Source organism: Chlorocebus sabaeus, chromosome 23 (genome assembly GCF_047675955.1).
Source record: "Chlorocebus sabaeus isolate Y175 chromosome 23, mChlSab1.0.hap1, whole genome shotgun sequence".
Classification (NCBI taxonomy): Eukaryota; Metazoa; Chordata; class Mammalia; order Primates; family Cercopithecidae; genus Chlorocebus; species Chlorocebus sabaeus.
The window spans coordinates 30,850,923-30,878,861 of record NC_132926.1 but is presented as its reverse complement, the minus strand read 5'-3'; the positions used below and the strand labels follow the sequence as shown (position 1 = coordinate 30,878,861).

Sequence of the window (27,939 nt, the reverse complement as noted above, 5' to 3'; positions counted from 1 at the left end):
ACAGATAATTATGCATAGACACCTGTGGAGTTGGCCATGGAATGGTTGATGGGTTGGGTCAACTCATAGAGGGCTTGGTATATCCCAAATATACACCCTAAAAGGCCCAGGATGCTAATCATGATGTCCTTGGCAAGGGTGACACAGCTCATGTCCTCAGAGTAAAAGATGACGATCTCCAGGAGGGCTGGGATGATGAGGGCCAGGGCGCTGCTGCTCACGGAGCCCACCAAGGAGATGACCAGGTCGAGGCGGGGGATGAGGATGGCTGAGACACCTGCAACGAAAGGAGAAATTTAGAATCACTGAATGTGCCTGCAAAAAGGCAGCTCAGAAACAAGCCATTGCTTTGGAGTCCTAGAATTTCACAGATACCTAAGCAACGGCTTTGGAGAGGTGAGAGGGAGCCTACTGCAGGTTTTGGAAGGTCAGGCAACTCCCACCCCTGTCTTAACTACTAATACAGATGCTCTCCTTTTATATTTTATCTATTGGATTTTTTTTTTTTTAACCTATAATCTTTACTGGAAGGGCTCCTCTACCACTCATCTGTTACAACCTCCTCACTGTAGAGATGGGGAAATCTAGAGCTCTAGAAGGAACAGGACTTGTTCCAGGTCACACAGAGCTGAGATGAGAATCCACTGGGATGCCCGATCTAAGGTCCTTTTCACTCTGCTGTCTGTCATGTATAAGAAATAACTTGGTACACAGTAGGTGCTCAATAAGTGCTTGACTCTTGCCCAGGCTCAGAACCAACGTTTGTAGTATCTATGTAATACAGCTTTTGTCTAGAAGCAAGGATGGATAAAAAAAATGAGAGATGCTTCTGCTGCTGTCCGAATATCAACCACTTATTTTTCTTTTTCTGTCTCTCTCTCTCTCTTTTTTTTTTTTTTTTTTTGAGACCGAGTCTCACTCTGAAGCCCAGGCTGGAGTGCAGTGGCGCGATCTTGGCTCACTGCAAGCTCCGCCTCCCGGGCTCAAGTCATTCTCCTGCCTCAGCCTCCCGAGTAGCTGGGACTACTGGTGCCCTCCATGGCGCCCAGTTAATTTTTTTGTATTTTTAGTAGAGACAGGGTTTCACCGTGTTAGCCAGGATGGTCTCCCTCTCCTGACCTCGTGATCCGCCCACCTCGGCCTCCCAAAGTGCTGGGCTTACAGGAGTGAGCCACCGCGCCCAACCTCAACCACTTATTTTTCTGTTCTTAATAGGATCTTAGTAATGAAGCAGGCCATAAAACACGAAGAGAGCATTAAGCTATCCAATCCCCATCCTTCTCTTCTCTTCACACTCCTAAATTTCCATCTCTTATACACATGGTGAACATATAGTATCACAGATTTTCCAAGGGAGTCCAATTTCAATAATGTTTGATTGAGTAAATATATAATTTATATGATTTAATTTTATGCAAATTTATTATTTTAAAACAATTATTACATTGATGTATAATATATGTACATAGTTTTGGGGTATGTGTGATAATTCAATATATTTATATAATTAGTAAAGATCAAATCAGTGTACTTGGGATATCCATTACGTTAAATATTCCAATCACGTGATTTTCCTGTGAACAAAATAGAGAAAGCCTGTTCTGGAAAGCATCCATACAAACTTGCTGGATCTTTAAAAAAATCACCTCTTTCTGAAATTGCTCTGACACATCCAATCTGAACATGAGAGAGACTCACAGACTCTCATGGCTAGGAGTGCATTACCCTTCCGATGGAAAGTCCCTGTCCTTAGCTTTCCTTCATCCGATGTTTAATAAGCTGCTTACAGAGAAAACTCAGCATCAGTTTTCCAGGAAAGTTCACTACCAGGGGGTAGAGAAGATATATGCAAGAAAAGCTATAATGCAAGGTGAACTGGAGGAAGGTCTTACACTCCGTTCTGGTCATGTCAATCCTCTGCTCAGTGCCTTCCCATGGCTCCCCATGGCCCAAACTCCTCAGGACAATGACCCTTAGGACTTGGCCCTGACAAAGCTCTGACCTCATCTCTCAGCACTCTCCACTTCTCCAAAGGGACCATAGGCAATACTTGCCTCAGGTCTGTGCACAGTCTGTTCCCTTCCCGTGGTACATTCTTCACTCCTCCATCTATTTCCTACTTATCATTTAGGTCTTCACTGAAGTGTCACTCCACTGGAGAGGACTCCCTGACCCAACCAGGCTTAGTTATAAGACCCTCTTACGTGTAGAGAGTGTCTTCTACTTACGATCTTAACCATCATATAGAGCATCATGATGTCCCATCTTAACAATCATTGCAATGTGCTGTAATTATTTCCTTGCATATATTTGCCACTCAACTGTAGGTCCTGTGAAGGCAGAAGCTACATCTTCTTTATTCATCATTGCATCCCTTGTGTCTAGCACAATGCCAGGCATGTAGTAGGTGCTCAGCAAATGATTGTTGAATGAATAAAGGATAATAGAATTGATGGATGAATAATGGAGGAAGAATGGGACATTCAGCATATATCAAAAGCAGGGCATGTCATTATAAGGTCAGTTGTCTCTAGTCATGCATTCCCCAATACTCAGAGGCTCCTCAGACTTTCTTGTCAACGTACACCCTTCCCAGTAGGAATGATTGCAAGCAATATTATTTACAGCCTCTTGATGTCTTGGCACAGACTGTGAACTCTAACACCTCAAACCAAGTAGGTTTTTGCTGTTTCTGCTTATAAAACGCCAGTCATTTAAAGCTTGTTATCTGATAGTATGTTCTTCTAGACAGCTCCAAGCGTTGCATAGTTTCTCCTGACCCCGTACTGAGACTTGATTCCTTCAACGACTTTAAATTCTGGCTCCTGGAGCCTCGAAGACTAAATTTCTTCCTTCACTTTTACAATAATCCCACAGGTGTTTAAGGAGAAATATGGAAATTTCCTGAGCCTCTGCTTCTCCAGGCAAAACATCCCTTGTTGTTTTGCTCATTCCTCATGGGTCATCGTTTGTGATCCTCTGTCTAGACATGTTCCAAAGAAAGAGTTCCCCAGCCCTTTTCATGAGGTTCCCAAACACTACAACAGTGCTCATGAATGAGTGAATGAATGAATGGAAAGGAACATGAAGAAAGGAAGGGAGGGAGGAGAGAAGAGTACACCCCAAAAATGATCTCTGGCCGGGTGCGGTGGTTCACATCCGTAATCCTAGCACTTTGGGAGGCTGAGGTAGGCAGATCACTTGAGGTTAGGATTTCGAGACCAACCTGGCAAACATGATGAAACCCCATCTCTACTAAAAATACAAAAATTAGCCATGCATGTTGGCAGGTGCCTGTAATCTCAGCTACTCAAGAGGCTGAGGCAGGAGAATTGCTTGAACCCGGGAGGCAGAGGTTGCAGTGAGCCGAGATAGCACCACTGCACTCCAGCCTGGGCAACAGAGCGAGACTCTGTCTCAAATAAATAAACAAATAAATAAATAATCTCCAAGACTCTGAAAAATTAGTCCCATTGGGATTTTTCCCTTCAGTTAAACCTCACTTTATGATATGGGACTTGTTCATAATTTATGATAAGAAGAAATATGGCACCATGAAAAACAGATGCATTGGTGCTGCACAATCTGTGTTCAAATCCCAGCTTTGTCACTTAGTGTGAATGACTTGGGCATGTTACTTAATTTATCTGGGCCACAGTTCCCCCAATGGTAATATATTGTTACATTATCATCAGTATTAGATAATGTCAGTTGTGACATATAGGATTGAATGAATGATACTTCTTCTGCAAACCAGCCAGCATCTATTTTCTATGTGTAGGCAGTAGACATGACTGTAACATTTACTGTGTGGTAATTGTGTTAAGCCCATTTATTTTTTCAAGTGGAAAAACTGAGGTCCAGGGAGGTGAAATATCTTGCCCTAGGTCACAAAGAAGGCAAGTGGCAGATCCAATGATGGTGGGGTGGGCACCTGTGTGGCTCTCTGTCATAGCTTTGGGTAAAGAGTGCCCTTTTATGCTACTCACAGGTTAGACAGACCAAGCCTGAGCGGACAGACAGGTCTACAAACAGTGCCCAGTTCTCTGACACTTGGGAAACGGCAAATGGGATGATGATCTCAGCTGGGACGTGGAACTGGAGGGCATAGGTGAAGAAGATGCCGATAGAGTACATCAGCTTGACCGACTGGTACAACCTGCAGACACATGAATAGGATGTGAAATGTGACACGGCTCCCCGGAAGGGCCATTGAGGACTCACTTACTGCTCAGAAGGTGGTATGGGTTGAGTATCGCTAATCCAAAAATCCAAAATCTGAAATGCTTCAATATCCAAAACACTTCTGGTCCCAAGCATTTTGGATAAGGGTTACTCAATCTGTACTTGTCACTGAGTTATAGAACTGACTAATGTTGGATGACTCAGGCCAGATTGGACATCAGGGCCATCCAGGAAGCTTATTAAAAATGCATATTGCTGAAGATTGTGAGTCAGTAGGCTTGCAGCTCAGGAATCTATGCCTCTTCTTTTTTAATTTTTTAAAAGACAATAGGTGGGCGTGGGGGCTCACTCCTGTAATCCCAGCACTTTGAGAGGCTGAGGCAGGTGGATCACCTGAGGTCAGGAGTTCAAGATCAGGCTGATCAATATGATGAAATCTCATCTCTACTAAAAACACAAAAATTAGCTGGGTGTGGTGGCGTGCACCTGTAGTCCCAGCTACTCAGGAGACTGAGACAGGAGAATTGCTTGAACCCAGGAGGCAGAGGTTGCAGTGAGCTGAAATTGCAACACTGCACTCACTCCAGCCTGGGCAACAGAGTTTGTTTCAAACAGACAAACAAACAAACAAACAAGACAATATATGCATAGAGTAAAACTCATGGTACAAGAGTCATACAGTGAAAAGCATTCCTCCCACCCTTGATTCCTAGCTTCTAGTTTCCCTTTCCATAGGCAACCACTCAGAGTTTTCTTGTGGCCCTTCTAGAAATGATTGGTGTTTGTACATGCTCATACAGAATGTAGGAACATACATGCACATCCACGCACACAGATATGCACACACATATACATATATACATGTAGACTCTTCTTTTATTCACCCAATATTTCTTTTCTTTTTCTTTCTTTTTTTTTTTTTTTTGAAATGGAGTTTCACTGTTATTGCCCAGGCTGGAGTGCAATGGAACGATCTCACTTGATCTTAGCCAAAAGGCCGAGAATTGATGCAATGGTGTGATCTCAGCTCACCACAATCTCCGCCTCCTGGATTCAAGCAATCCTCCTGCCTCAGCCTCCTGAGAAGCTGGGACTACAGGTGCGTACCACCATGCCCAGCTAATTTTATATTTTTAGTAGAGATGGGGTTTTTCTATGTTGGTCTGGCTGATTGCGAACTCCCAACCTCAGGTGATCCACCCTCCTCAGCCTCCCAAAGTGCCAGGATTATAGGTGTGAGCCACCACTCCTGGCCGTCTCATCTAGTATGTCTTGAAGATTGTTCCCTGCCAGTACACATAGATCTGGCTCTTCTATTTAATAACTGGTTGGTATGCCAATTGCATGGATATGCAATAATTTTAAAAATCAGTCACCAATTAATGAATATTTAGATTGTGCTTAGACTTTTCCCAAGTTAACTATGCTGCACAGACTATCCTTGTACATATATTAAGGCATATATAATATACAAGCTTAGAATTTAAAATGCTGGGTAAAAGCCTACGTGATTTAAAATTTTGATAGCTGTTGACATATTGCCCATTTGCTGTCCTAGTGTATTAAAAGACCTGCTTTCCCACATCCTTGTCTGAACTGTGTTGATGCATGCATCTTTGCCCTTGTATTTATTTTTTTAACTTGCATTTCTATTTTTTCTTTCTTTCTCTCTTTCTTTTTCTTTCTTTCTTTTCTCTTTCTTTCTTTCTTTCTTTCTTTCTTTCTTTCTTTCTTTCTTTCTTCTTTCCTTTTTTTTTTTTTTTTTTTTTTTAAGATGGATTCTTGCTTTTGTCACCCAGGCTGGAGTGCAATGGCACGATCTCAGCTCACTGTAACCTCCGCCTCACAGGCTCAAGCAATTCTCTTGCCTCAGCCTCCTGAGTAGCTGGGATTACAGGCTAAAACCACCATGCCCAGCTAATTTTGATATTTTTAGTAGAGATAGGGTTTCACCATGTTGGCCAGGCTGGTCTCGAACTCCTGACCTCAGATGATCCACCCGCCTCAGCCTCCCAAAGTGCTGGGGTTACAGGTGTGAGCCACTGTACCTGCCTTCTATTATCTTTCTGAGCATCTCTTTATCTGGCCATCTGGTCATTTTTTTTTTTTATTTGCCTGTGATATACCTGTTCTGCCCTTTGCCCATTTCTCATTGGGTTGCTGGTCTTTTTCTTATTGGGAAGGTATATTTGTTTAAGGCTTTCCTGGAGAACCTGATGACTAGTGAGGTTCACACCAGCAGGTGTGAAGTCCTGATGGAGTTCAATGCCCAAATTTTCTAGCTGAGGTCCCAGGAAGGAAAGTGCCCTGTCCAAGGTAGCTAGTGGCAGCCCAAATTGCCTAGAACAAGAACAGCATATTAGGATGATGGCTTGCGTAAAATAAGGCACAACTTCAAAGAAATTCCACATTTAGTGTCTCATCTAGTCATCACCATAACACAGCAAGGTGGGTGAGGATGGTTACATTTTTCTCGTTCTACAGCTCCAGGTTTGTGGGAAATAAATGCACCATCATCCTACTCACCTTGGAAAAATGAAGGCTGTGGGGATGCATAACAATGATAATAGCTAACACTCATGAATGCTTACCATGTGCTAAGCACTTTTCTAAGCATTATCTGTGTATTCATCCAATTAATCCCCACTGTCACTGCATCAGGTGGCACAGCAGTTATATGTGCTGTCCACCAAATACTGCCAGGCACATGGCAGAGTTGCACTTCCCTGCCCCTTTGGAGTGAGGTGCGGCCATGTGGCTTGCGTTGACTGATGCAGTGTGAGCAGGAGAGACATATGTCACTTCCAGCCATGCGTTACCAGCTTCATGGCTCAGGGCATGATTCGCTGTGCTCTCTGCTATGACAACCAGAACAGATCCCGTGTCTCTCCCTATCTCACCTGAGGTGGGCAGTACATACCAGCAATTGGGCAAGTTGAGGGTGATGCTAGCCTGGGTGTCTGACCCAAACTTCATGTAGCCCAGTGTCCCCAGGAAGATATAGAGGATGATGACAATGGACATACCCAAGTACAGAACAAAAGAAAACTGCTGTGGATGCTTCATCTGGTTTTTGAGAGGCAGAACCTGGAGGAAAAAAAAAAAAGTTGGGAAAGAAAAAGTAGAAAGAGATGTGGCCCATTGTGAAGGAGACGGTTTCCATACAAGCACAGATGTCCTTCCCCAGGTGGGCCCAGAATCAGAAGGGGGCTTCTCCACATGGCCACACTCCTTTCGTTTTCTCTCACACTTTCTATTGGCAGGAATGTCCTACTTAGTCTTGGTTGATTAGTAAATTCTCAGTCTTCAAGGCTTAGCATGGTGTGTTAGAGCAGTAGGGACGCTGTATGTGGGTACAGACTTTCCCTTCACCAGGAGAAGATCAGAGTCTGTACTTTCCATAACTACTATTTATTTAGACATCTGGAACTACAGTGGGCCACTGTAAAGAGCACTAGGGACCACTCGTGTGAACCCCATCAATCTTACCATACCGACGCCTTCAAACGTGAAGATGGCTGTACCAAAGAACAGCAAGAAGGTCTTCCAGTTTGCCATCAAGGGTAGGTTGCTGGGATATGGAATCCCCTGAAAGAAAGTGGGAGAAGCGCATTGGTGTCGTTACGGTGCCGGAGTCATCCTGAATCTTTGCCTGGTGGAAAGCTGGGTCACACCTGACCTCAACAGAGAAAATCAGAAGATACCTAGACCTCAGTCAGCCTTCTAATCTTTTAAATATGATTATTTATTTATTTATATTGTGCTAAAATACACATAACATTTACCATTTTAACTATTTTAAGTGTACAGTTCAGTAACATGAAGAATATTCACATTGTTGGGTATCTGTCACCCCATCCATCTCCAGAACCTTTTCATCACCCCAAACTGAAACTCTTTATCTATCAAATAATAATGCCCCACTACCCAGCCTCCTGGCAACCCCTACTCTACTCTCTGGCTCTATGAATTGGACTATTCTAGGTACCTCATGTAACTGGAATCCTATAATAGTTATCGTTTCTGTGCCTGGCTTATTTCACTTAGCTTTAGTGTCCTCAAGGTTCATCCATATTGTGGTATGTGTCAGTGTCTCCTCACTTTGTAAGGCTGAATAATATTCCACTGTATGTATAGACACCAAATTGTGTTCATCCTTTCGTCATTTACTTGGACACTTGGGTTGTCCCACCCTTTGGCTACTGGTAGCCTGCTCATCTCTACATGTGGAGAAAGCTGAACATGGAGGAGAGGGGAATTGCCCAAGGCCACTCTGCAAGTCAGTGGCACAGCCCAGATAAGAATTCAGATCTCCTGTTTCCCAGTCCTCTAATGTGTCTCTCTCACACTTCTTTCAGGGCTGTGCAGCCCACTAGTTAGTATAGCAGCTCTCATGAATCTAGAGGGAATGATTATGTTAATAGATTTCTATGGTGAGTAGAATAATGGTTCCCCAAAGATGTACACATCCTAATCCCCAAAACCTGTGAGTATGTTTTGTTACACGGCAAGGGAGAATTAAGTTTTTAGATTGGATTAAGGTTTCAAGTCAGCTGACCCTAAAACAAGGAGATGATCCTGGATTATTTAGGTGGGACAAGCATTCTTAAAAGTGGAAGCGGGAGTCAGAAGGGGAAGACCAGAGGGAAGGCAGTATGAGAAAGACTTGGCTTGAGGCTGCTAGCTTTGAAGATGGAAGGGGACCCAAACCAAGGCACACAGGCAGCCCCTACAAAACTGGAGAAGACAAGAGAACAGATTCTTCCCTGGATCCTCCAGAAAGGAATACCACTCTGCTGCACCTTCATTTCAGTCCAGCGAGACTCAAGCACTGGAAAATAAATTTGTGTTGTTTCAAGCCACTAGATTTGTGGTAATTTGTCACAACAGCAATAGGAAATGAATACAACACCAGAGACTTTCACTCAAGAAAATGAAAGTATAATAGCGGGATTTTATGGTCTGTGATAATGGAGCATGGACATGGCAGGCAGTCTGAAAGTCATGAAAAAATTACTTTATCAACTTCCTTGTCTGTAAACTATGGATAAAGATAGTATAGTTGCTCCTTGGTCTCTATGGGGCATTAGTTCCAGGACCTCCCGTGGATACCAAAATCTGCAGATGCTCAAGTCCCTGATATAAAATGGTGTATGGTGTAGTATTTGCATATAACCTATGTTTTTTTTTTTTTTTTTTGAGACGGTCTTGCTCTGTCACCCAGGCTGGAATGCAGTGGTGTGATCATAGCTTACTGTAGCCTTGAACTCATGAGCTCAGGTGATCCATCCACCTCAGCTTCCCAAGTAACTAGGACTACAGGTGCAAGCCATCATGCCCAACTAATTTTTTAATTTTTTGTAGAGAAGGGATTTTGCCATGTTGTCCAGTTGGTCTTGAACTCCTGGACTCAAGCAATCCTCCCACCTCAGCCTCCTAAAATACTGGGATTACAGGTGTGAGCCACTGTGCCTGGCCAATAGTTGTTAGACCTAATTGTTTCTTAATTTGCATGATGTTTTATTGTTGTATATTTTTAGGTTTTTTTCTCCCAATAGTTTCCATTTGTGATTGTTCAGATCCATGGATGTGGAAATCATGGATACAGAGCGCCAGCTTTACTTCCAAAGTAGTATTGTGAAGGTTCAATAAGTTAATGTATGTAAATAATTTGGCACCAAGTAAATCAAATTCCTTTATCATCTGTATTTCCTTTGTCCACCTACCACTTTTACAATTTTTTTTGGTTATTTGATTGATGTTTATCTCTCCAAGTAAATGCAGCCTCCATGACAGCAGGCACCCTATGTATTTTTACTTACCACTGAGTCCCTGGCCCCTTGCACATGCCTGGATTGCAGAATGTGTTCAGTAATTATTTGTTGAATGACTCATTGTTATCCAATGCGACAACGATGATGATGAGGAGGATGTTGATGACAATGATGATGGTAATAATTAGCTTTTACAACTTGTGGGACAGAAGTGTTCCTAGATGTCATGTTGGCAGGGGCTGCTCAGAGCAGAGGATCACCTTCCTCAGCTTCATGATAACAAACCCTCCTCCCCAGGTGTTTCAGAGAGCCTGGACCCCGATCCCTTCTTCCCTGTGGCACAGACCTGCATGATATACTCAAAGATCAGAGCCATGCTCCCCACGGTGGTGATGTTGGCCAATGTCGAGAAGACGGACAGCACCTTGAGGTTCTGGATAAACACCAACAGGATCAGGAAGGGCAGGATAGTCAGCATGTAGAAACGAATGTCCAAGATGGGGGTCAGCGCCAGAATCTCCCTGGGCTGGCAGATGTTAGAGGTCACGTGGGCTTCTTCTACCATCTGACATAAAGCACACAATGACAGGCAGTGTGATTGCTACATAAAACATAGGACACCAATTATAAGTCGATTTCAGGTAATTAACATAACTTAGTATAAATATGTCCCAAATATTGCATAAGACATGCTCATAGTAAAAAAAATCACTACTTATCTGAAATTCCATTGTAACTGGGTGTCATATATTATTATTTGCCAAACTGGGCAACCCTAGCTGTCATGCCTATGATTGTGACAACCAGAAACTCTTAGAATCATAAAATCTCAAGGCTTTGAGGTTGTTATCTACCCAAACCTTTTCTTATCTACAAAATGGGTTTCTTTCATACATCCAGAGAAAGGGAATTCATTACACAAGAATATCATCTTCAAATTTAGATAGCCCTAAAAGCTGGGAAGCTCTAAATATCTAAATCTAAAAAGCTGGTCATCATCTATCTACTTGAATATTCCATCTACAATACTTGTCACAGTTCTTTCTGGTTGTTTGGGTGCACAAAACCAAGGATGCTCCCTCTAATCCGCAAAGCCAAGAAAGAAGGCTGTGGTTGATTTGTAATGTCTGATAGGAATGCAATGAGGGGAAGGTGGCAGCTTGTTGGCCTTGTATATTTAGACATCTTCTACATGACAACCTTGAGATACTCAAAGTAAATGTCACCAGTGTTTTTCAGGCTAACAATTATCATTGATTTCTGACTGGACATGATTGCAGGCCTCTCTTTCTACCCTGGTTACACTCTTCAGAAGTTACTTTGGCTCCTCTATCCTTTCAAAACGTGGTTCCCAGGACTGAGAGAGCTCCCAAGTGTGGTCTGATCTAGGAGTAAAAATAAGCTCTCTCCTCCCATGACCCTAACACAATACATTTGCTAATGTAGCCTCAGCAGCAGGAGGTCTGCTTTTCTCCCACTCCCCCTAGAAGAGGCCTCTTTACCTGTTGTAAATTGTCTGCCATAAACATAAAATAAACACTGCAGAAGCCCAACTGGGTGATGATTAATAAGAAGCTGACAGTGTACCTGGGAAGGAAAGGAAGAGGCCGATAGAGGGAGGAAACAAACACTACAATTATTTCTTAATAGTTTATTATTTGAAACAATTATTTTTATTATTTTTAAAATTTTCCCTACTTTTTTTTAGTTTGAAAAATTTTTAAGCCAAAAAGTTGAAAGAATAGTATAATTAACATTCATGTGCCCTTTAACTAAATTATAGCAGTTGTTAATTTTTGGCCCCAAATTTTATTACATATATGTATGTATATATGTATTCATTCATCTATACACACACACACACACACACCACACGCACACACACACACACACACAAGCAATTTTATTCAGAATCATTTGAAAGTCAATTGCAGGTCACTTTGGGAGGCCAAGGCAGGTGGATCATTGAGGTCAGGAGTTCGAGACCAACCTGACCAACATGGTGAAACCCCGTCTCTACCAAAAATACAAAAATTAGCTGGGTGTGGTGGCAGGCACCTGTAAATCTCAGCTACTCATGAGGCTTGGGCGGGAGAATCGCTTGAACCCTGAAGGTGGGGGTTGCAGTGAGCTGAGATCTTGCCACTGCACTCCAGCCTGTGCGACACAGCTGAACTCCATCTCAAAAAAAAAAAAAAAAATTAAAAAAGAAAGGAAAAAGAAAAATGTCAATTGCAGGTATCCTAACACTTAAACCCTAAATACTTCAACGTATCTCTCTTAAGACTGTAATAGCCAGAAAATCAACTTCAATATCTTCATATATGCAGTTTCTATTTTAAATACAGTCATTCATTGGTATCCAGCAGCCCCAACAAATTCAAAATCTGCAGATGCTCAAGTCTCTTATATAAAAATGACTTAGTATTACCCCAATTCTCTCTAAAGTATCTTTTGTAGCTACTTTATTTTTTAATTTGGGATCTAATGAAGGTTTGTATATTACATTTGGCTATGTCTCTAGTCTTTTTTTTTCATGTAGAACAGTCCCATAGACATTCACCTTTTTGTGTTTTCATCACATTGGCTTTGTTTGGAGAGTATAGGTCAATTGTCTTATAGAATGCCCCACATTGTGGGCTTGTACGGTTGCTTCCTCATGATTAAATTCAGGTGAGCACTTTTAGCAAGAATACTACAGAGGTGATAGTTTTGTATCTCTATTTCATCATATTGGGAGGCACATGGTATCCTGTTGTTCTGCTTTGTTGGGGACTGCCAGATCTTCCATTGGAAATGTACATTTTCCCTTTGTAATCTGTGGGGTAAAACTTTGAGATGGAGTGATTATCCTCTTCCTCAAATCAATGGTTTTACCATTCACTGATGTTCCTTGCTTGAATCAATTATGTCATTGGTAGTTGCAAGGTGATGGTTTTCTAATTCTATTTATCATTTCTTCTAAATTTATTAGCTGTTTTTTCAGAGCGATATATTCTTTTCTCCTCTTTTTTTGGCATCACAACAGATTCACATTAATTATTTCTAAATTTAATATCTTGTACTCGGTTATTGTCATTACTCTTTTGGGTTCTTAAATTATCCCAAATTTGGAGATGCATTTTTTCAAAAGAACAAAAATATTTTCCTTTACTTAGATTATAATGTTTAGATAAGGGTTTTTCAAAATTGGTTTGTAGTATCAACCAATTTGTTGGTTGAGGCATATGTTAAAAATACGGACTCCTGGCTCTCATATCAGCCTATTGTGTCAGAATCTTGGCAGTGTCACATGTGACTTCAGAATAATATCTTTTTCTGTCTATCTTATGAAGATTTTCAAACATATACAAAAACAATGAATAATTTAATGAATATAATGACAATTTAACGAGAATAATTTAATGAATTCGCATGTGCTCATCCCAGCTTCAACAATGAACTTTTTGCCACTTGTTCCCTATCTCTTCAGCCCCATCACACACATACTTAATTTGTCGGTGTATTTGGAGCAAATCAGAGATCCCAAATTATTTCACCTGTAAATAATTCAGTATGCAGCTCTAATAGACAATAACTTTAAAAAGTATAATCATTATACCATCATCATCTCTTACAAAATTAACAATAATTTCTTTCTTTTTTTTTTCTTGAGACAGAATCTCACTCTGTTTCCCAGGCTAGAGTGTAGTGGTGCAATCATGGCTCACTGCAGCCTCAACCTCCTGGGCTGTCTTGACTCCTAGTCTCAAGAGATCCTCCCACCTTGACCTCTCAAAGTGTTGGGATAACAGGCGTGAGCCATTGTGCCCAGCCAATAATTTCTTTATATCATCTAATAATCAGTCCATATTCAGATTTCTCCAGTTGTCTCAAAAATATCTATTTTACAGTTAGTTTCCAAACAAGTCTACACATTGTATTTTGTTAAGTCTCTTAAGTTTTTTAAATTGCTATATTCCCGTTGCCCTGTTTATTTTTTCCTCGCAACTTTTAATTTTTTGTTTGCTGCTGAAGATACCAGATCATTTGTCCTGTAGTATATCCTATTTTTTCTATTTGGTTGATGACTTCCTCATGGTGTTATTTATCTTGTTCTTCTATCCCCTGTGCTTCCTATAAATGGATATTAGATCTAATGAATTTGATTAAATGGAGGTTTCAAATTTATTTTTGAAATATCTCAGAGGTGGTACTACTCTGTACTCCCTACTATGTGCTATTATGAGACACACCATATCTAGCTGTCATGTATATAAATATGAGATGCTAAGATGAGTACATGGGGTCAGGTGGCATCAGTGCATTCTCCCTTTATAAAGTTTCCCAGTGACCATTCCTGTAACAGCTTGAGCATCCATTTATGACCATTACCTCCATGGAATGGGCAGTTTTTTGTTTGTTTGTTTGTTTGTTTTGAGACATAGTCTCGCTCTGTTACCTAGGCTGGAGTGCAATGGTGTGGTCTCAGCTCACTGCAAACTCTGCCTCCTGAGTTCAAGCGATTCTGCTCCCTCAGCCTCCTGAGTAGCTAGGATTACAGGCACCCACCACCATGCCTGGCTAATTTTCCTATTTTTAGTAGAGATGGGGTTACGCCATGTTGGTCAGCCTGGTCTCAAATTCCTGACCTCAGGTGATCCATCCGCCTCAGCCTCCGAAAGTGCTGGGATTAGAGGCGTGAGCCACCGCACCCGGCCAAAGAATGGGCAGTTTTTAATCAAGCTCCTCACGTATCTCTTAGTAAATCAAAGATGACAAATTATTACTTTAAATATTTTTTAAATGTTTCCAACTCTTTCTCATGACCTCACCTAATCATGACATCATCTAATCATTAGAGTGGCTCCTGATCAGGAGATCAATGACCTACTGAGAATCTCAAGAGAGGAGCTGCAAAGGAATCTTAGCAGCCACAGTGTGATTCACTACCTCCTGAGGGACTTTGCTGGGGAAGGTTCCAATGTTAGGTTCTTGGTCAAATCTCTGCTCCACCCATATCAATGTCCATGTCTTTGGATATGTTATTTTATCTATTTTTTTTTTTTTTGAGACAGAGTCTTGCTCTGTCGCCCAGGCTGGAGTACAGTGGCCGGATTCAGCTCACTGCAAGCTCCGCCTTCCGGGTTTATGCCATTCTCCTGCCTCAGCCTCCCGAGTAGCTGGGACTACAGGCGCCTGCCACCTCGCCTGGCTAGTTTTTTGTATTTTTTAGTAGAGATGGAGTTTCACCGTGTTAGCCAGGATGGTCTCGATCTCCTGACCTCGTGATCCGCCCGTCTCGGCCTCCCAAAGTGCTGGGATTATAGGCTTGAGCCTCTACGCCCGGCCTGTTATTTTATCTTTATAACTCTCATATTTCCAAGACAATAAAAACCCACGCTGCCTACCTCGCAAAGCTGTTGAGATGAACAGAGTAGCTAAGACATAGAAAACCATTTTGTACACCGTTAACTTTTATCAAGGCAGGGAACAACCTGAATGTTCACCTTAGGGGAATAAGCAAATGAAACAGATATACGTCCACACTAGGGAACATTGTGAGCCTTAAAAAATAATGAGGTTGGCTGGGTGCAGTGGTTCACACCTGTAATCCCAGCACTTTGGGAGGCTGAGACAGGCAGATCATCTGAGGTCAGGAGTTTGAGACCAGTGTGGCCAAAATGGTGAAAATCCTGTCGCTACTAAAAATACAAAAATTAGCTGGATGTGGTGGCAGGCGCCTGTAATCCCAGCTACGCAGGAGGCTGAGGAAGGAGAATTGCTTGAACCCAGGAGAGGGAGATGGCCGTGAGCTGAGATCGCACCACTGCACTCTAGCCTGGGCAACAAGAGCGAAACTCTGTCCCCAAACCCCCTACCGAAAGATAAGGTCCATTTATATGTTCCAACGTGAAAAAATAGGGACATATTGTTAGATGAAAAATCAAATTTTCAAAAATTATCCTACGTAATGTATAAGAAAATAGAAAGTAAATTATGTACTTCCATTCACACACATATAATGATGTCCATGTAGAGAAAAAAGTCTAAAGGAATATTTACTAACTAGATTTCCACAATTACCTTATGGGCACAGAGTGAGATGGGGGATTCTCTATACTGTTTGATTGTTTACAATAACAGCATATTCATTTAGAACCTGTATAAGTAGAAATAAAGAAAAGTGGTGATGATGATGATTGTTATTACTACTAGGACATCTGTGACTCCTACCTTCCCCACACTGCATGGGTCCTCAGCCAGGCGTGTGGGCAGGTTTCAAGGCTGTACATTGTGGCCTCTCCATAGTTCACAAAAGTCTTTTGCAGTCTAGGGGGAAAGAACAAACAATGCATAATTTAAAACATTTTTGTTAAAGGTACAGTTTTCTCCCAAAGTGAGTGATTTTTCTGTATTTGTGTGTGAGCATGAAGCGTTCTATCGATTTTTTCAGTGATGTACTTTAACAACTTTCAGGAGTTCGCCTTTTTTTTCTTTTTTTTCTGCAGTTATCCCTTTAAATACAAATGTTTAACTGACTGTCATTGGATTTAGTCTTCTTGAATAAATGGTAGCTGTGCATTGACGTGGGTCTGCAAAGCAGGAAAGGGGATATGGAGGGGAGAGGAGAAGGGAGGGAAGAGGTGGTGTGGGTGTGTCCAGGCCAGTGATTCCCTCCTTCCCATTGCTGAGGGTGTCAGAGCATTTGAGATCCTGGCCTGGGCCAGACCCCTCACAAAGGTGATACTCGGGATCCTGCCCAGCACCCCTGTAGGATGTGATGCCTAAGTTCCAGCCTATTCCTCTTCCCATGTCCCTCTTCCTCTTCCTCAACCCTTCTAGGGGTGGAGAAGGCCCTGCTGCAGAAACAGCTTTGGCTGGAGCAATTGGAAACAGCAGCAGGTTGCCCGGATCCTGGAAGCACGACATAAACTGCAGGACTGAGGGGAACAGGTGGAAGAGAGGAAGGGCTCCAGCCTTCTTCAGAAGCCAGAGTTTAAATCCCAACATGACCCTCAGGTAGCCAGACATGTAGAGCCAGTCTCTTGAGATCTCTGGGCCTCATTTTTCTTCACATGCAGTCTGGATTTTGGGGGAGGAGACAGTGAGAGATGGATATGGAGATGTGCTGGAACATGGCATTTTTATTACTGCTCACTGTGATAGGCATTTTCAATACAAATGAGGTCGCCTTGCATAGAACTGGCAAGGATATAAATCTGAGGGTTGTAAATTCAAAAGCTATGGGATCAGACAGGTATTGGTGATTTGGTGGGTGACAGGGCTGAGTATGAGACAGTAGGGAGCAGTGGAGACTGTGGCAAACCGGAATACATGTCCCATTGTAAAAGGGATTGCTCAGGACTTGCCTCTAGAAGCACATCTAAAAAATGAAGGCTCAGAAGTAGTCGGTTGTCTAACTGATTAAGAAGGCAGAGTCTTTTTTTTGTTTTGTGAATGTGAAATCTCCAGGTTTTTTTTTTTTTGGAATGGAGTTTCACTCTTGTTGTCCAGGCTGGAGTGCAATGGCGCGATCTCAGCTCACCAAAACCTCCGCCTCCCGGGTTCAAGTGATTCTACTGCTTCAGCCTTCCAAGTAGCTGGGATTACAGGCATGTGCCACCACGCCTGGCTAATTTTGTATTTTTAGTAGAGATGGGGTTTCTCCATGTTGGTCAGGCTGGTCTCAAACTCCCGCCCTCAGGTGGTCTGCCTGCCTCGGCCTCCCAAAGTGCTGGGATTACAGGTGTGAGCCACCGTGCCTGGCCGAAATCTCCAGGGTTTAAAGGTTGACTAAAGAATAAAACTGTGGAGATCCCCCAAAACATAACTGAAGGCCATAGCCAACTCTTAGGGCATCACTCTGCAACCTCTATATTAGAAAAAATAAAAGACGAGTCATCAGAAAAAAAAAAAAAAAAATCAGAGAAAGGCTTTCAGAAATGGCCTGATGTCAGAAGCTTATCTGGTGATATAATGATCCCAGAAGGCTTGAGGGAAGAGAAGATTTGCAAAATGATTAACAGTGGAGTCACAGTAGGTCTTTGAATACCGGCTCTGCCACTTCCCAGTGATATGACCCTGGGCGAGGCATTTAAACCTCAGTTTGCTCATCTGTAAAATGGGAATAAAAATAGTGCCTACCATAGAGGCTTACTGTGAGGAGTCAACAAGCCTTGCAAGGCTCTTGGCATGGTAACCACAGTGTGATTGCACAGTACATTTAACTGCGGAATGAGTAAATGCTCTTAAAAGCATTTTGTGAGCAGGAAGGTGCCCTGAGAGTTAGGTGTGACTGATATGTACTCCAGGTACACCTCTGTGGGCTATGATAATTAGGCTTTATGGAGAGTTTTATTTACTGTCCCTACTTTGACTTTTGAGGCCTTTCTTCACATTTACGAGGACCTATTTAGTTTTGCATGCCTTGGGAGTAGCTGAGCACTGTGGATCTCTGCATTCTTTGTTTTTACTGCATTTCTCTTTTCTGTCTGAAATTGTTTTTGCATTACAGTTTCAAATACGTAAACATTGATTATTATATGTATGCTCTGATAATGACTGAAATCATCGTGAATGCTTCTTTTTAGTAAGTATGCTTTTTACTGTTACTAACTTGTTCTGAAAGGAGATTGCATGAAACAAATTACCCTGACAAGGTGTGAGTATTGGAGTGGGAGAAGGTTGGGGGTGGCGAGGCTAAAAGGAAGAGAAGAAAGTCTATGTCTCAAATAAATAGAGCAATTTATATAGTGCTTTTGCATCTTTTATCACTTTCAATGCTTTCAGGCAAGGAGATTTGGGCTCAGAGGGATATAGGAATTTGATAGTCATCCAGCTTGTTAGCAGCAGCATTGGATCTGTGCCTAGAGTCTCTAATTGGGACTCTTTGTCACGCTCTCCTTGCCTTCATAGAATCCAGAGTGGTAGCAAGGTGACCTGGAGCAGTGGCTGAATTAATTGGGTCAGTGGTCAGAAGAAGTGTAACACACCCGCAGAGGGGGCCCCAGTGCCAGGATGGGAGAGAAGCAGGCCTCTGACCTCTGACTGAGGTGTTGAGCACAGTTCAACAGGATGACCATGCAGTGCACGGTGAGGACCCCGATGGCCAGAAGGCTGACAGGACCAACCTGGAGGGGAGAGGAGAGAGGGGGAAGTGAGCCAGAAATGATCACTCCCATTCCCTGGCCCTCTCACTGTCTGGGTGCTGGGGCCTCTTGCATAATAAAACTGTCTTTGGGGTGGCAGACCCAGCCTGAATGTCCTCATGCTCCCAGATGCTAGAGTTTGAATGCTCTTCTTAGCATCCCTGTAGAGTGGCTGCCCAGCTTCTGCTAGCATACTTCCAGTGACAGAGAGCTCATTACTTTCCCACATAGCCCATGCACTTTCTCATTTTCCTTGAGTTTTACCAGTTTAGAGTCCCTCGTGGTAAATTTATTTCATATGATACACCCTGGCCCTCCCTTCCTCCAAGATAATTGAGGACCAAGGTGTCTTATGACTCAGTTCTCTTCCTCTAGTGCAGAGTTTATTAACAGATGCCCTGTTGACATTTTGGGGCAGACAATTATTTGTTATCTGTAGTGTGTCTAATCTGTCAAATTCCTTTTAAAAAGTGGAGCTGATTACTAATCATATCTTCCAGATGTGATCAGAAGGGCATAAAGAGGGACCCTCTCACATCCTTTGTTCTGAACACTTGTGTCTCTATAGATGTGACCTATCACAAAGACACACATGAGGGATCAAGAGCACCACTCGACTCCACTGGAATGCAGGCTTCATGCAGCAGAGACTCTCATATCTTGTTTGCTTCTATATTCCCAGGGGCTACAAATGCACAGGGTAGGTAGGTACTCAATAAATATTTCTCAGACAAATCATGGCCAGAAGTTCTGGTGGGAGATGAAAGGTAAAGAAATCATCTAATGACTCTGAGGAAGCAAACATCAAAGAATGAAAGCATTGTCTTAAAAAGCAAATGCCACCCTGGCAAAGATAGTGTGGCTGAAGACCATGTGTTTTTGCAGAAGCTCTAGAACCCAGAGGATTCCAAAGTGGACAGTCCCATCTCTGGGTTGGAACCACTGAAGATCAGAAGTCATGACAGAGGAAGCAAGGGTCTTGCCTTCTTTAGACATGGGAGCCACTTACCAGGCCTGGAGATAAGAAAAGATTCACTGCAACGAAATGGAAATTATATATTTGGTATCAATTCCATTCAATAGATGTTAATGGAAACTTGCTGTGTGCCAGTCCCTACAGAGGCTACTGTGGGGAGGTGCAAAGGGAAATTAGACAGTTTTTGCCCACAGAGCTTTAAATTAAATGAGGAAGGTGGGCCTATTAAAAATAAACATGTCGGCTGGGCGAGGTGGCTCACACCTGTCATCCCAGCACCTTGCGAGGCCGAGATGGGTGGGTCACCTGAGGTCAGGAGTTTGAGACCTGCCTGGCCAACATGATGAAAACCTGTCTCTACAAATAATACAAAAATTAGCTGGGCGTGGCGGCCCACACCTGTAATCCCAGCTACTTGGGAGGCTGAGGCAGAAAAATCACTTGAACCTGGGAGGCGGGGGTTGCAGTGAGCCAAGATCTCGCCATTGCACTCTAGCCTGGGTGATAGAGCAAGACTCTGTCTAAACAAACAAACAAACAAATAAATAAATGTCTTATCTTCATACGTGCTTTAAGAATCCCAGGTAAGGTAGATATAAATGGTAGAAAAACACAAAGTGAGGATGGCATTAATGATTGTAGGAAAGAGTAGTTTTAGAGAGCAGGCAATTTAAAAAGACAGAAACAAGGGGGCAGGAACAGCACGGGAAAAGAGACAGAGGTAGGCTGGCATGGGGAGAGTGGATTGGTGGGATTGTTGGAGGCGTCTATCCTTGTGTCCAAGATACTTTCTCATGTGCCATCATTTAGTTTGGAACAAGAGTCACACACTCAAATGCCTGCAGGGATTGGGCTGTTAATGCAAATGATGAAATGAGCTGCATGTGATCCTAGGGAGTGGGGAGGACTGTTGGGAGAATTGTGGCAAAGTAGAGTCAGATGAGCATGGTGAGTCTTTAAGAGTAATGGTGTGCCCCCTCCAGGGATGCTCAGGTTGGACCCAGGTTGGCTCCAGGGGATTGATGTCAACAGGCACATTTTCTATTGCAGAGGATACCCCCAAATTGCCCATTGATAACAGTTTGAAGGCCTTCAGGACCTATCACCCCCCTTCTGCAAATGAGCAAACCTAGTTCCCATCCCACAGATGCCTCTTACCAATAAGCCGGCATTCTTTATGGCCAGGGGAAGCCCCAGGAGCCCTGTGCCAATGTTGCATTTCAACAAGTGGATCAAAGTTTGCATCATCCTGTGGTGGGGAGAGTAGGGAGACAGAGGGTACTGTTAGTGGAAGGGAAGCATGGCCAGAAGCTCAGCCTCCTTCTGGCATCTCCAGAGCGCCTGATAGGGAGAAGGACAAAACCTGAAGAGGTGGACTTGGAGACAACTTTCAATTCTAGGGGTCTGTCCTGGAACATCTGATCTGGGGATGGTGCTAGTTCAAGTGACTCAACGAATATCTAACACACACTAGGCTCTAAAGGAAATAAAAATTGCTACCACTCTGGATAACGCTCTAGTACTGGTTGGTTCATTAATCCATCCAGTGATTTCTTTCATGAGTTATTCTCTCAAATAACATCTATCGCAACCTAATACGTGTCTATCAGTTGGATAGACAATGGAACAAATTAGTAATAGTTGCTTCAATCTACAGTGAGGCATCAGGTTATTTATTAACTCACTAGAAACAAAAATCTACCATATATGGAATATTTACTGGTTTTAGTTTATTCTTTCATCCATTTGTTCAACCAATATTCATTGTGAATATGAACTGCTTGTACGCTCTCTCTCTCTCTGTCTGTCTCTCTCTCTCTCTCTATACATATGTGTGTGTGTATATATACATCCATGAATCGCTATATAATATATTCACATTATGCACTGGGTACAATTTAATAATTTAATAACAATTGTTACTGTGCATATAGAGTACTTATGATGGTCCCAGCAGGGTGCTAGGGCCTAGGGTTCTAAATATTCTTCACACCTGTGCTGGCAGCACCTGCCCAGGCAGCTCCAATCCTGATGTGGATTGGGTAGGAAAAGTGGGAGCAGGATCATGAGAACAGAATCAAAAAGGAACTTAAATAAAAAGTACATGCACAAGCAGTAGGAGCACTTAATTCTGAGGTCTAGCTCTGCCACTAACCTACTGTGTTTGGTTACTACTTTGGGAAGCCCTTAGCTACTTAGATCCTGTTTCACTGCCAAAAAAGGAAGAACAATTCTGGTCTTGCCTATGTCCCAGGGAAGCTGTAAGACTCAAAAGAGGTGACAACATGATGAATCCTGGAATCATGAAGTGCTTCACAGATATGAGCATCATCGTCATATCATTGTCTCATCATCATCATCCTCATCATCATCCTCATCATCACCTGCCACCTTTGGTTTGGCCTTCGTGGTGCTCACTTGTTAGAAAGGGCCTCCTTCAAGAAGAAGAAGAACTGGGATGATAGGGAAAAGGCAAGCATGGGCTGGCTTAAGCAAGTAGAAGTGCCCCCTCCATCCAGAACAAAAGGGTACCTTGAAGATGCCATTGGGAGATACAGACAAAGTCTCAGGCTAAGACAGAGATGCCTTTGTGCCACACTTAAATTGTCTGCAGGTGGCCAGGACAGCCAAAACCAATGCCCAAGTGAGTCCAGCACAGATAGTGCTCACGTCTCTTTGCCTTATCCATTAGGGAGTCATGGCAAGGGGCTTGCAAGAAGCTATACCAGGTGTTTGCACTTCAAGGCTACACCTTGAAGTGGACTGTTGGGGACTTCTGTGACTTCAATCTATTGAGTGAAGTCTATTGACCTAAGTTCTGTTAGGGCAGTCTACTCACCTAAGGATGGGGAGGGGGGGCACCCATTGTCCCTTTACTTCTGAGAGATAATTTTTATTTCTTGATAACTGTAATTTGTCAGTTCTTTAGTAGTAATTTCTCCAAAAGATGTGGTCCAATTTCCCACCCTCTGCTCTTTTTCCCTTTGTCTCTTACTTCTTTCGCATGCTAGCACCAATGTCTTGCCCCTACTTGAATCCGATCTTGTGGGAAAGGTGAGACAAAGTTTTGGAGGAACCACTGCACCTTAGCTGACAGCATTACTCATCTGGACCTTGAAGCATAAATAGATGTTGCGAGCTCCCCTGGGACTTAAAAAATTGGGTTTATATTTTTTCTTGAAAACTACACAATTGCTATTATAAAAGGAAATTCCAAAATCCCACCAATTGAAAATAACCACACACTATAATTAGCATTCCTCTGGGCATCTTTATTTGCACTAAATGCACAGAATTTTACATGAGGAGAACCACTAGACATGCTGGATCCTCAACTAATTTTCTGTATGAATAAATGTGCTACACATTTTCATGTCCAGTAGATTTCCTCTATCACTTGTAATGACTGTATCATATTCTACGGTATGTTTGTTCCATGTGTTAACCTTTCTCTTAATGTTTCCAAGTTTTCAATATTATTGAAACTGCCTTTGCAAAATTATAGCTGAGGAAATTATGACAGCGAAAGAAATCAGACTTAACCAACTCCGTCTTGCTTCTAACCTTTAAGAAGTCCTTGTTTATTCCTGGACATAGGCTGAACTAACTTTGGGAAGGAATTCACTTCATGATTTGACTCTTGATAACAACGCTTTCCCAAAAAGACCCCCGTCTTGCCTGGGGGCCATTCTGCCTCTGCAGGACTAACAAATTAGCTATAAGACTGGAAAGTACAGTTTAGGGGTCATGCAGCCTCTGGCTCCAAGAGTCTGAACCTCCCCAAATTGCTGCTGGGGATAACATCACTATTGTAAAACCTAACATCGGTGCTTGAGTTATTTTGCAGACCCTGTACTCTGATGGATCATCTGAAACCACTCAGACCAGTAATCTGGCTCAACCAGTTCTGCCATCCCACCCAAGAACAGAAAACAACAAGAAAAACTCACTTCGAGCCCCTATCTCCAACCTGATCAATCAGCACTCCCCACTTTCCAAGCTCCTACCCACCAAATTATCTTTAAAAACTCTAATCCCCGAATGCTCTGGGAGACCGATTTGAGTGATAATAAAACTCCTGTCTCCTGCACAGCAGGCTCTGTGTGAATTACTCTTTCTCCACTGCAATTCCTGTCTTGATAAATCATCTCTGTCTAGGCAGCGGGGGAGGTGAACCCATTGGATGGTTACATTATAACAAGTACTTTGATAAAAATTATGCACACTTGTGCTATTATTTCTTTCTTTTTTTTTTTTTTTTTGAGACAGAGTCTCACTCTGTGGCCCAGGCTGGAGTGCAGTGGTGCGATCTCCGGCTCACTGCAAGCTCCGCCTCCCGGGTTCACACCATTCTCTTGCCTCAGTCTCCCGAGTAGCTGGGACTACAGGCGCCCACCACCACGCCCGGCTAATTTTTTTGTATTTTTAGTAGAGATGGAGTTTCACCGTGTTAGCCAGGATGGTCTCGATTTCCTGACCTCGTGATCTGCCCACCTCAGCCTCCCAAAGTGTTGAGATTACAGGCGTGAGCCACCGTGCCCAGTCACTTATGCTATTATTTCATTAGAAAAAATTCCTAGAAGGGGTATTATTAATCAAAGGGTATATTTATTTATATTTCATTATACTTTAAAAAACTAGATTTTGTGATACAGTACAAAATTCGAAAGGTGAAACACAATAATCCAAATCCTTATGAAATGAATATAAATCTCTTTTCTCTCAGCCTCCAAATTCTCTTCCCCAGAGGCAACCACTGCTGTCAGTTTTCTGTGTGTGTGCACAAGTTGTGTACTTTCAGACAGCCTTTGCCAAATAAATATTTGTGTGTTTTATACAAATGACATTTTAGGATTTGACATGCAACATTGCCATCTAGAAAGATACCAATTTAATTCTTCCCAAAAAGATGAGAGAGGGCATTTCCTGATATCCTTATCAACACTGGGGATTGTCATTGATAATCTCTTTGTGTCCACAGTTATTACCGATCTGATGGTTACCAGATAGCAGTCTGATTGACAGTAACTCCTAGAAGAAGAGTTCTGTCGAGATCATGTCCTTTGCAAGGACATGGATGGAGCTGGAAGCCAGTATACTCCGCAAACTAACAAAGGAACAGAAAACCAAACACTGCATGTTCTCACTTGTAAGTGGGAGCTGAACAATGAGAACACATGGACACAGGGAGGAGAACAAGACACACACTGGGGCTGGTTGGGGATGGGGGCCGGGGGGAGGGAGAACATCAGGATAAATAGCTAATGCATGTGGGGCTTAATACCTAGGTGATGGATTAATAGGTGCAGCACACCACCACGGCACACATTTACCTATGTAACAAACCTGCACATCCTGTACATGTATCCTGAAGCTTAAAATTAAATTAAATTAAATTAAATTTTAAAAAACAGAGAGAAGAGTTCCGTGTGTTTGAGTTTGGGGCAGTAAAGGTGGAGACCTGGAGTTAGCACCTTTTGTTTTCTGGATGGATGGCATGGGGGGTTGGGGAGAAGAGGGAGAGAGAATAATGGCAGATGTGTGAGGAGAAGAAGGCAGCCAGAGACTGTGGAAGAGAGAGAGGAAGGAAAGGGCAGGCAGCCTGAGATAGGAAACTATTCCTGGAGACTAGCTGCTCATGTTGAATGTGGCTGCTCTAGCTGGGTTCTTCGTAAAAACTGGGAAACAGGGCTAGTAGCCAGAGCCACAGTGATTGACCTCCTTAGATTCTGATTCATCTTTTATCCATGCATCTCCTGTTAATGGAATAAGCCTGTTAAGGAGACAGACGAAGGAAGACAAAGTCCAGAGCTGCAAAAACAGCAGTGTTTGGCCTCAGGCCTGGAAGAGCGGTGCAGCCACTTACGATAGTCCAGCTTCCCCAGCAGGATGGACATTCTCTGAAGTAATGCTACTGCTGCTCTCTGAGGAGGACTGAGATCTATTGTCCAAGGAGTTCAGCTCACTGTTGTAGTCCCTTCCAAGTAATGACATCTTCAACACGGTGGGTAGGTGGCGGAGGCTCAGGGTTAAGGCTCTGAATGAGCCTCTGATGGGTCTGTCTCCAGAGAAACCATGGCTGCCGACCTGAGATGCTGGCTCCTAACCCCAAGGATGCGTGCTGCTGGCTGAAGCCTGACGTGCATGAATCAGGGAGGCGGTGGTGGCAGGAGAGGTGATGTTGATGATGCCTCACCTGGCTCTTGGGGGACTTATGAAAGACCCATCTCAGTCAGGGTGGTCCTCAGTTCCCCTCGCAATTGCTTGCCCAACCAGGACTTGCCTGGGCTTTTGTCCTCTCCTAGTTTAGCCCTTGCTGCTGTAGGGCAAAGTGAACAGTGTGACTGGGAGGAAGAAGGCACCATTGGATTGGAGGTCCTGGTGCCTGGACGTGGGGCCAGGCTCAGTGCTTGTCTGTCTTTGGCAAGGAAGAAACCAGAGCTACCTCACAATGGAGGCTGCCCAGCCAATGAGCTGCTGCAGAATCCTGGGATGCAGGTGAGGCCCAACAGAGCATAATCCAGCTACCATGTTCCCTGGGTGGGGTGAAGAGTGGCTTGTAAGGCCCAGTTCAAATGCCACCTGCTCAGAATTTCTATACAGGAGGCATGCATGGCCTGCCAGTGATTTGGAAGGGAGTGCAGTCATGTTTGAAAAAATCATTTGTTCAGAAAATATTTATTGAGCACCTAATATATGCTATAAACTGTTCTCCATACTAGGAATATATTAGGGTAGAAAACTTACTACAATCTCTCTTCTCATGGAATTTATGATCTGGAGGGGCTGGGGGAGACAGACAATAAACAAAACAAATATATCAAGTATCTGTTAGCAGAAAGTGGTATAGAGAAAGTCCAGGCAAGGGTAATGGAGAGTGTCAGCTAGCGGGAGGGTCGCAATTTTAGATTGGGTGATCAGAGAGGGCCTCACCTAGAAAGTGACATTTGGGCAAAGGGCTGAACAAGGTGAGGGAGCACAACTCATGTAGGTCTTGGGTAAGAAACTCTGAGCAGAGGGGCAAGAAGTGAAAGGTCCTGAGGTAGGAGAGTGCCTGGGGTGTTTTAGGAATGGCAATGAGGTCTTATGGCTGTCTAGGAGTGCACAGCGGAGAAGGGATTCTCCTGGTTTGTGCCTATTGCCCTGGCATAATTACTAATGGTGCCTCCCTTCCTTATTAAAAGTATCCTGCAGCTGAGCGAGGTGGTGCACACTTGTAGACCCAACTACTCAAGAGGCTGAAATGGGAAAATCGATTGAGGCCAGCCTGGGAAATGACCCTAAAAGTAAAATAAAATAGGCCAGGTGCAGTGGCTTACACCTGTAATCCCAGCACTTTGGGAGGCCGAGGTGGGCAGACCACCCGAGGTTGGGAGTTAGAGACCAACCTGGCCAACATGGTGAAATCCTATCTCTAGTAAAAGTACAAAAATTAGCCGAGCTTGGTGGCATATACCTATAGTCCCAGCTACTTGGGAGGCTGAGGCAGGAGAATCGCTTGAATCCGGGAGGTGGAGGTTGCAGTGAGCAGAGATCGCACCATTGCACTCCAGCCTGGGTGACAAAAATAAAATTCCATCTCAAAAAAAAAAAAAAAAAAAGGAATAAAATAAAAAGAGATAACCTGGTTTGGATGATAAATTACACAGTCACACCAGAGATGTGGCTAGAGAGGTAATGAAAGTAGGATGGAGTGGGTGGGTAGGATTTGTAGGCTATTGTAACAACTTTGAATTTTACTTTAAGAGAGATGAGAAATCATGGAGGGTTCTGAGCAGAGAAGTGACATGACTTAAATGTTTTGACAGGATGTCTCTGGACTTTTTTTTTTTTTTTTTGTGAGCAGATTGAAGGGGTGCAAGGGGGTATCAAT

At 43.1% G+C, this 27,939-nt stretch overlaps 1 protein-coding gene across 1 annotated transcript; it reads right to left on the bottom strand.

The window, feature by feature from the left end:
- On the bottom strand, positions 1-26,060 carry SLC36A3 (solute carrier family 36 member 3). The gene is made up of 10 exons (XM_008015044.3): positions 25,933-26,060; positions 21,225-21,315; positions 18,984-19,072; positions 16,176-16,271; positions 11,462-11,546; positions 10,306-10,524; positions 7,675-7,773; positions 7,106-7,272; positions 3,990-4,159; positions 1-277 (listed from the first exon to the last, which is right to left on the bottom strand). The coding sequence occupies exons 1-10, from the start codon at positions 26,058-26,060 to the stop codon at positions 9-11; spliced, it is 1,413 nt and encodes a 470-aa protein (XP_008013235.3). The 3' UTR covers positions 1-8.
- Positions 26,061-27,939: the final 1,879 nt, after the last annotated feature.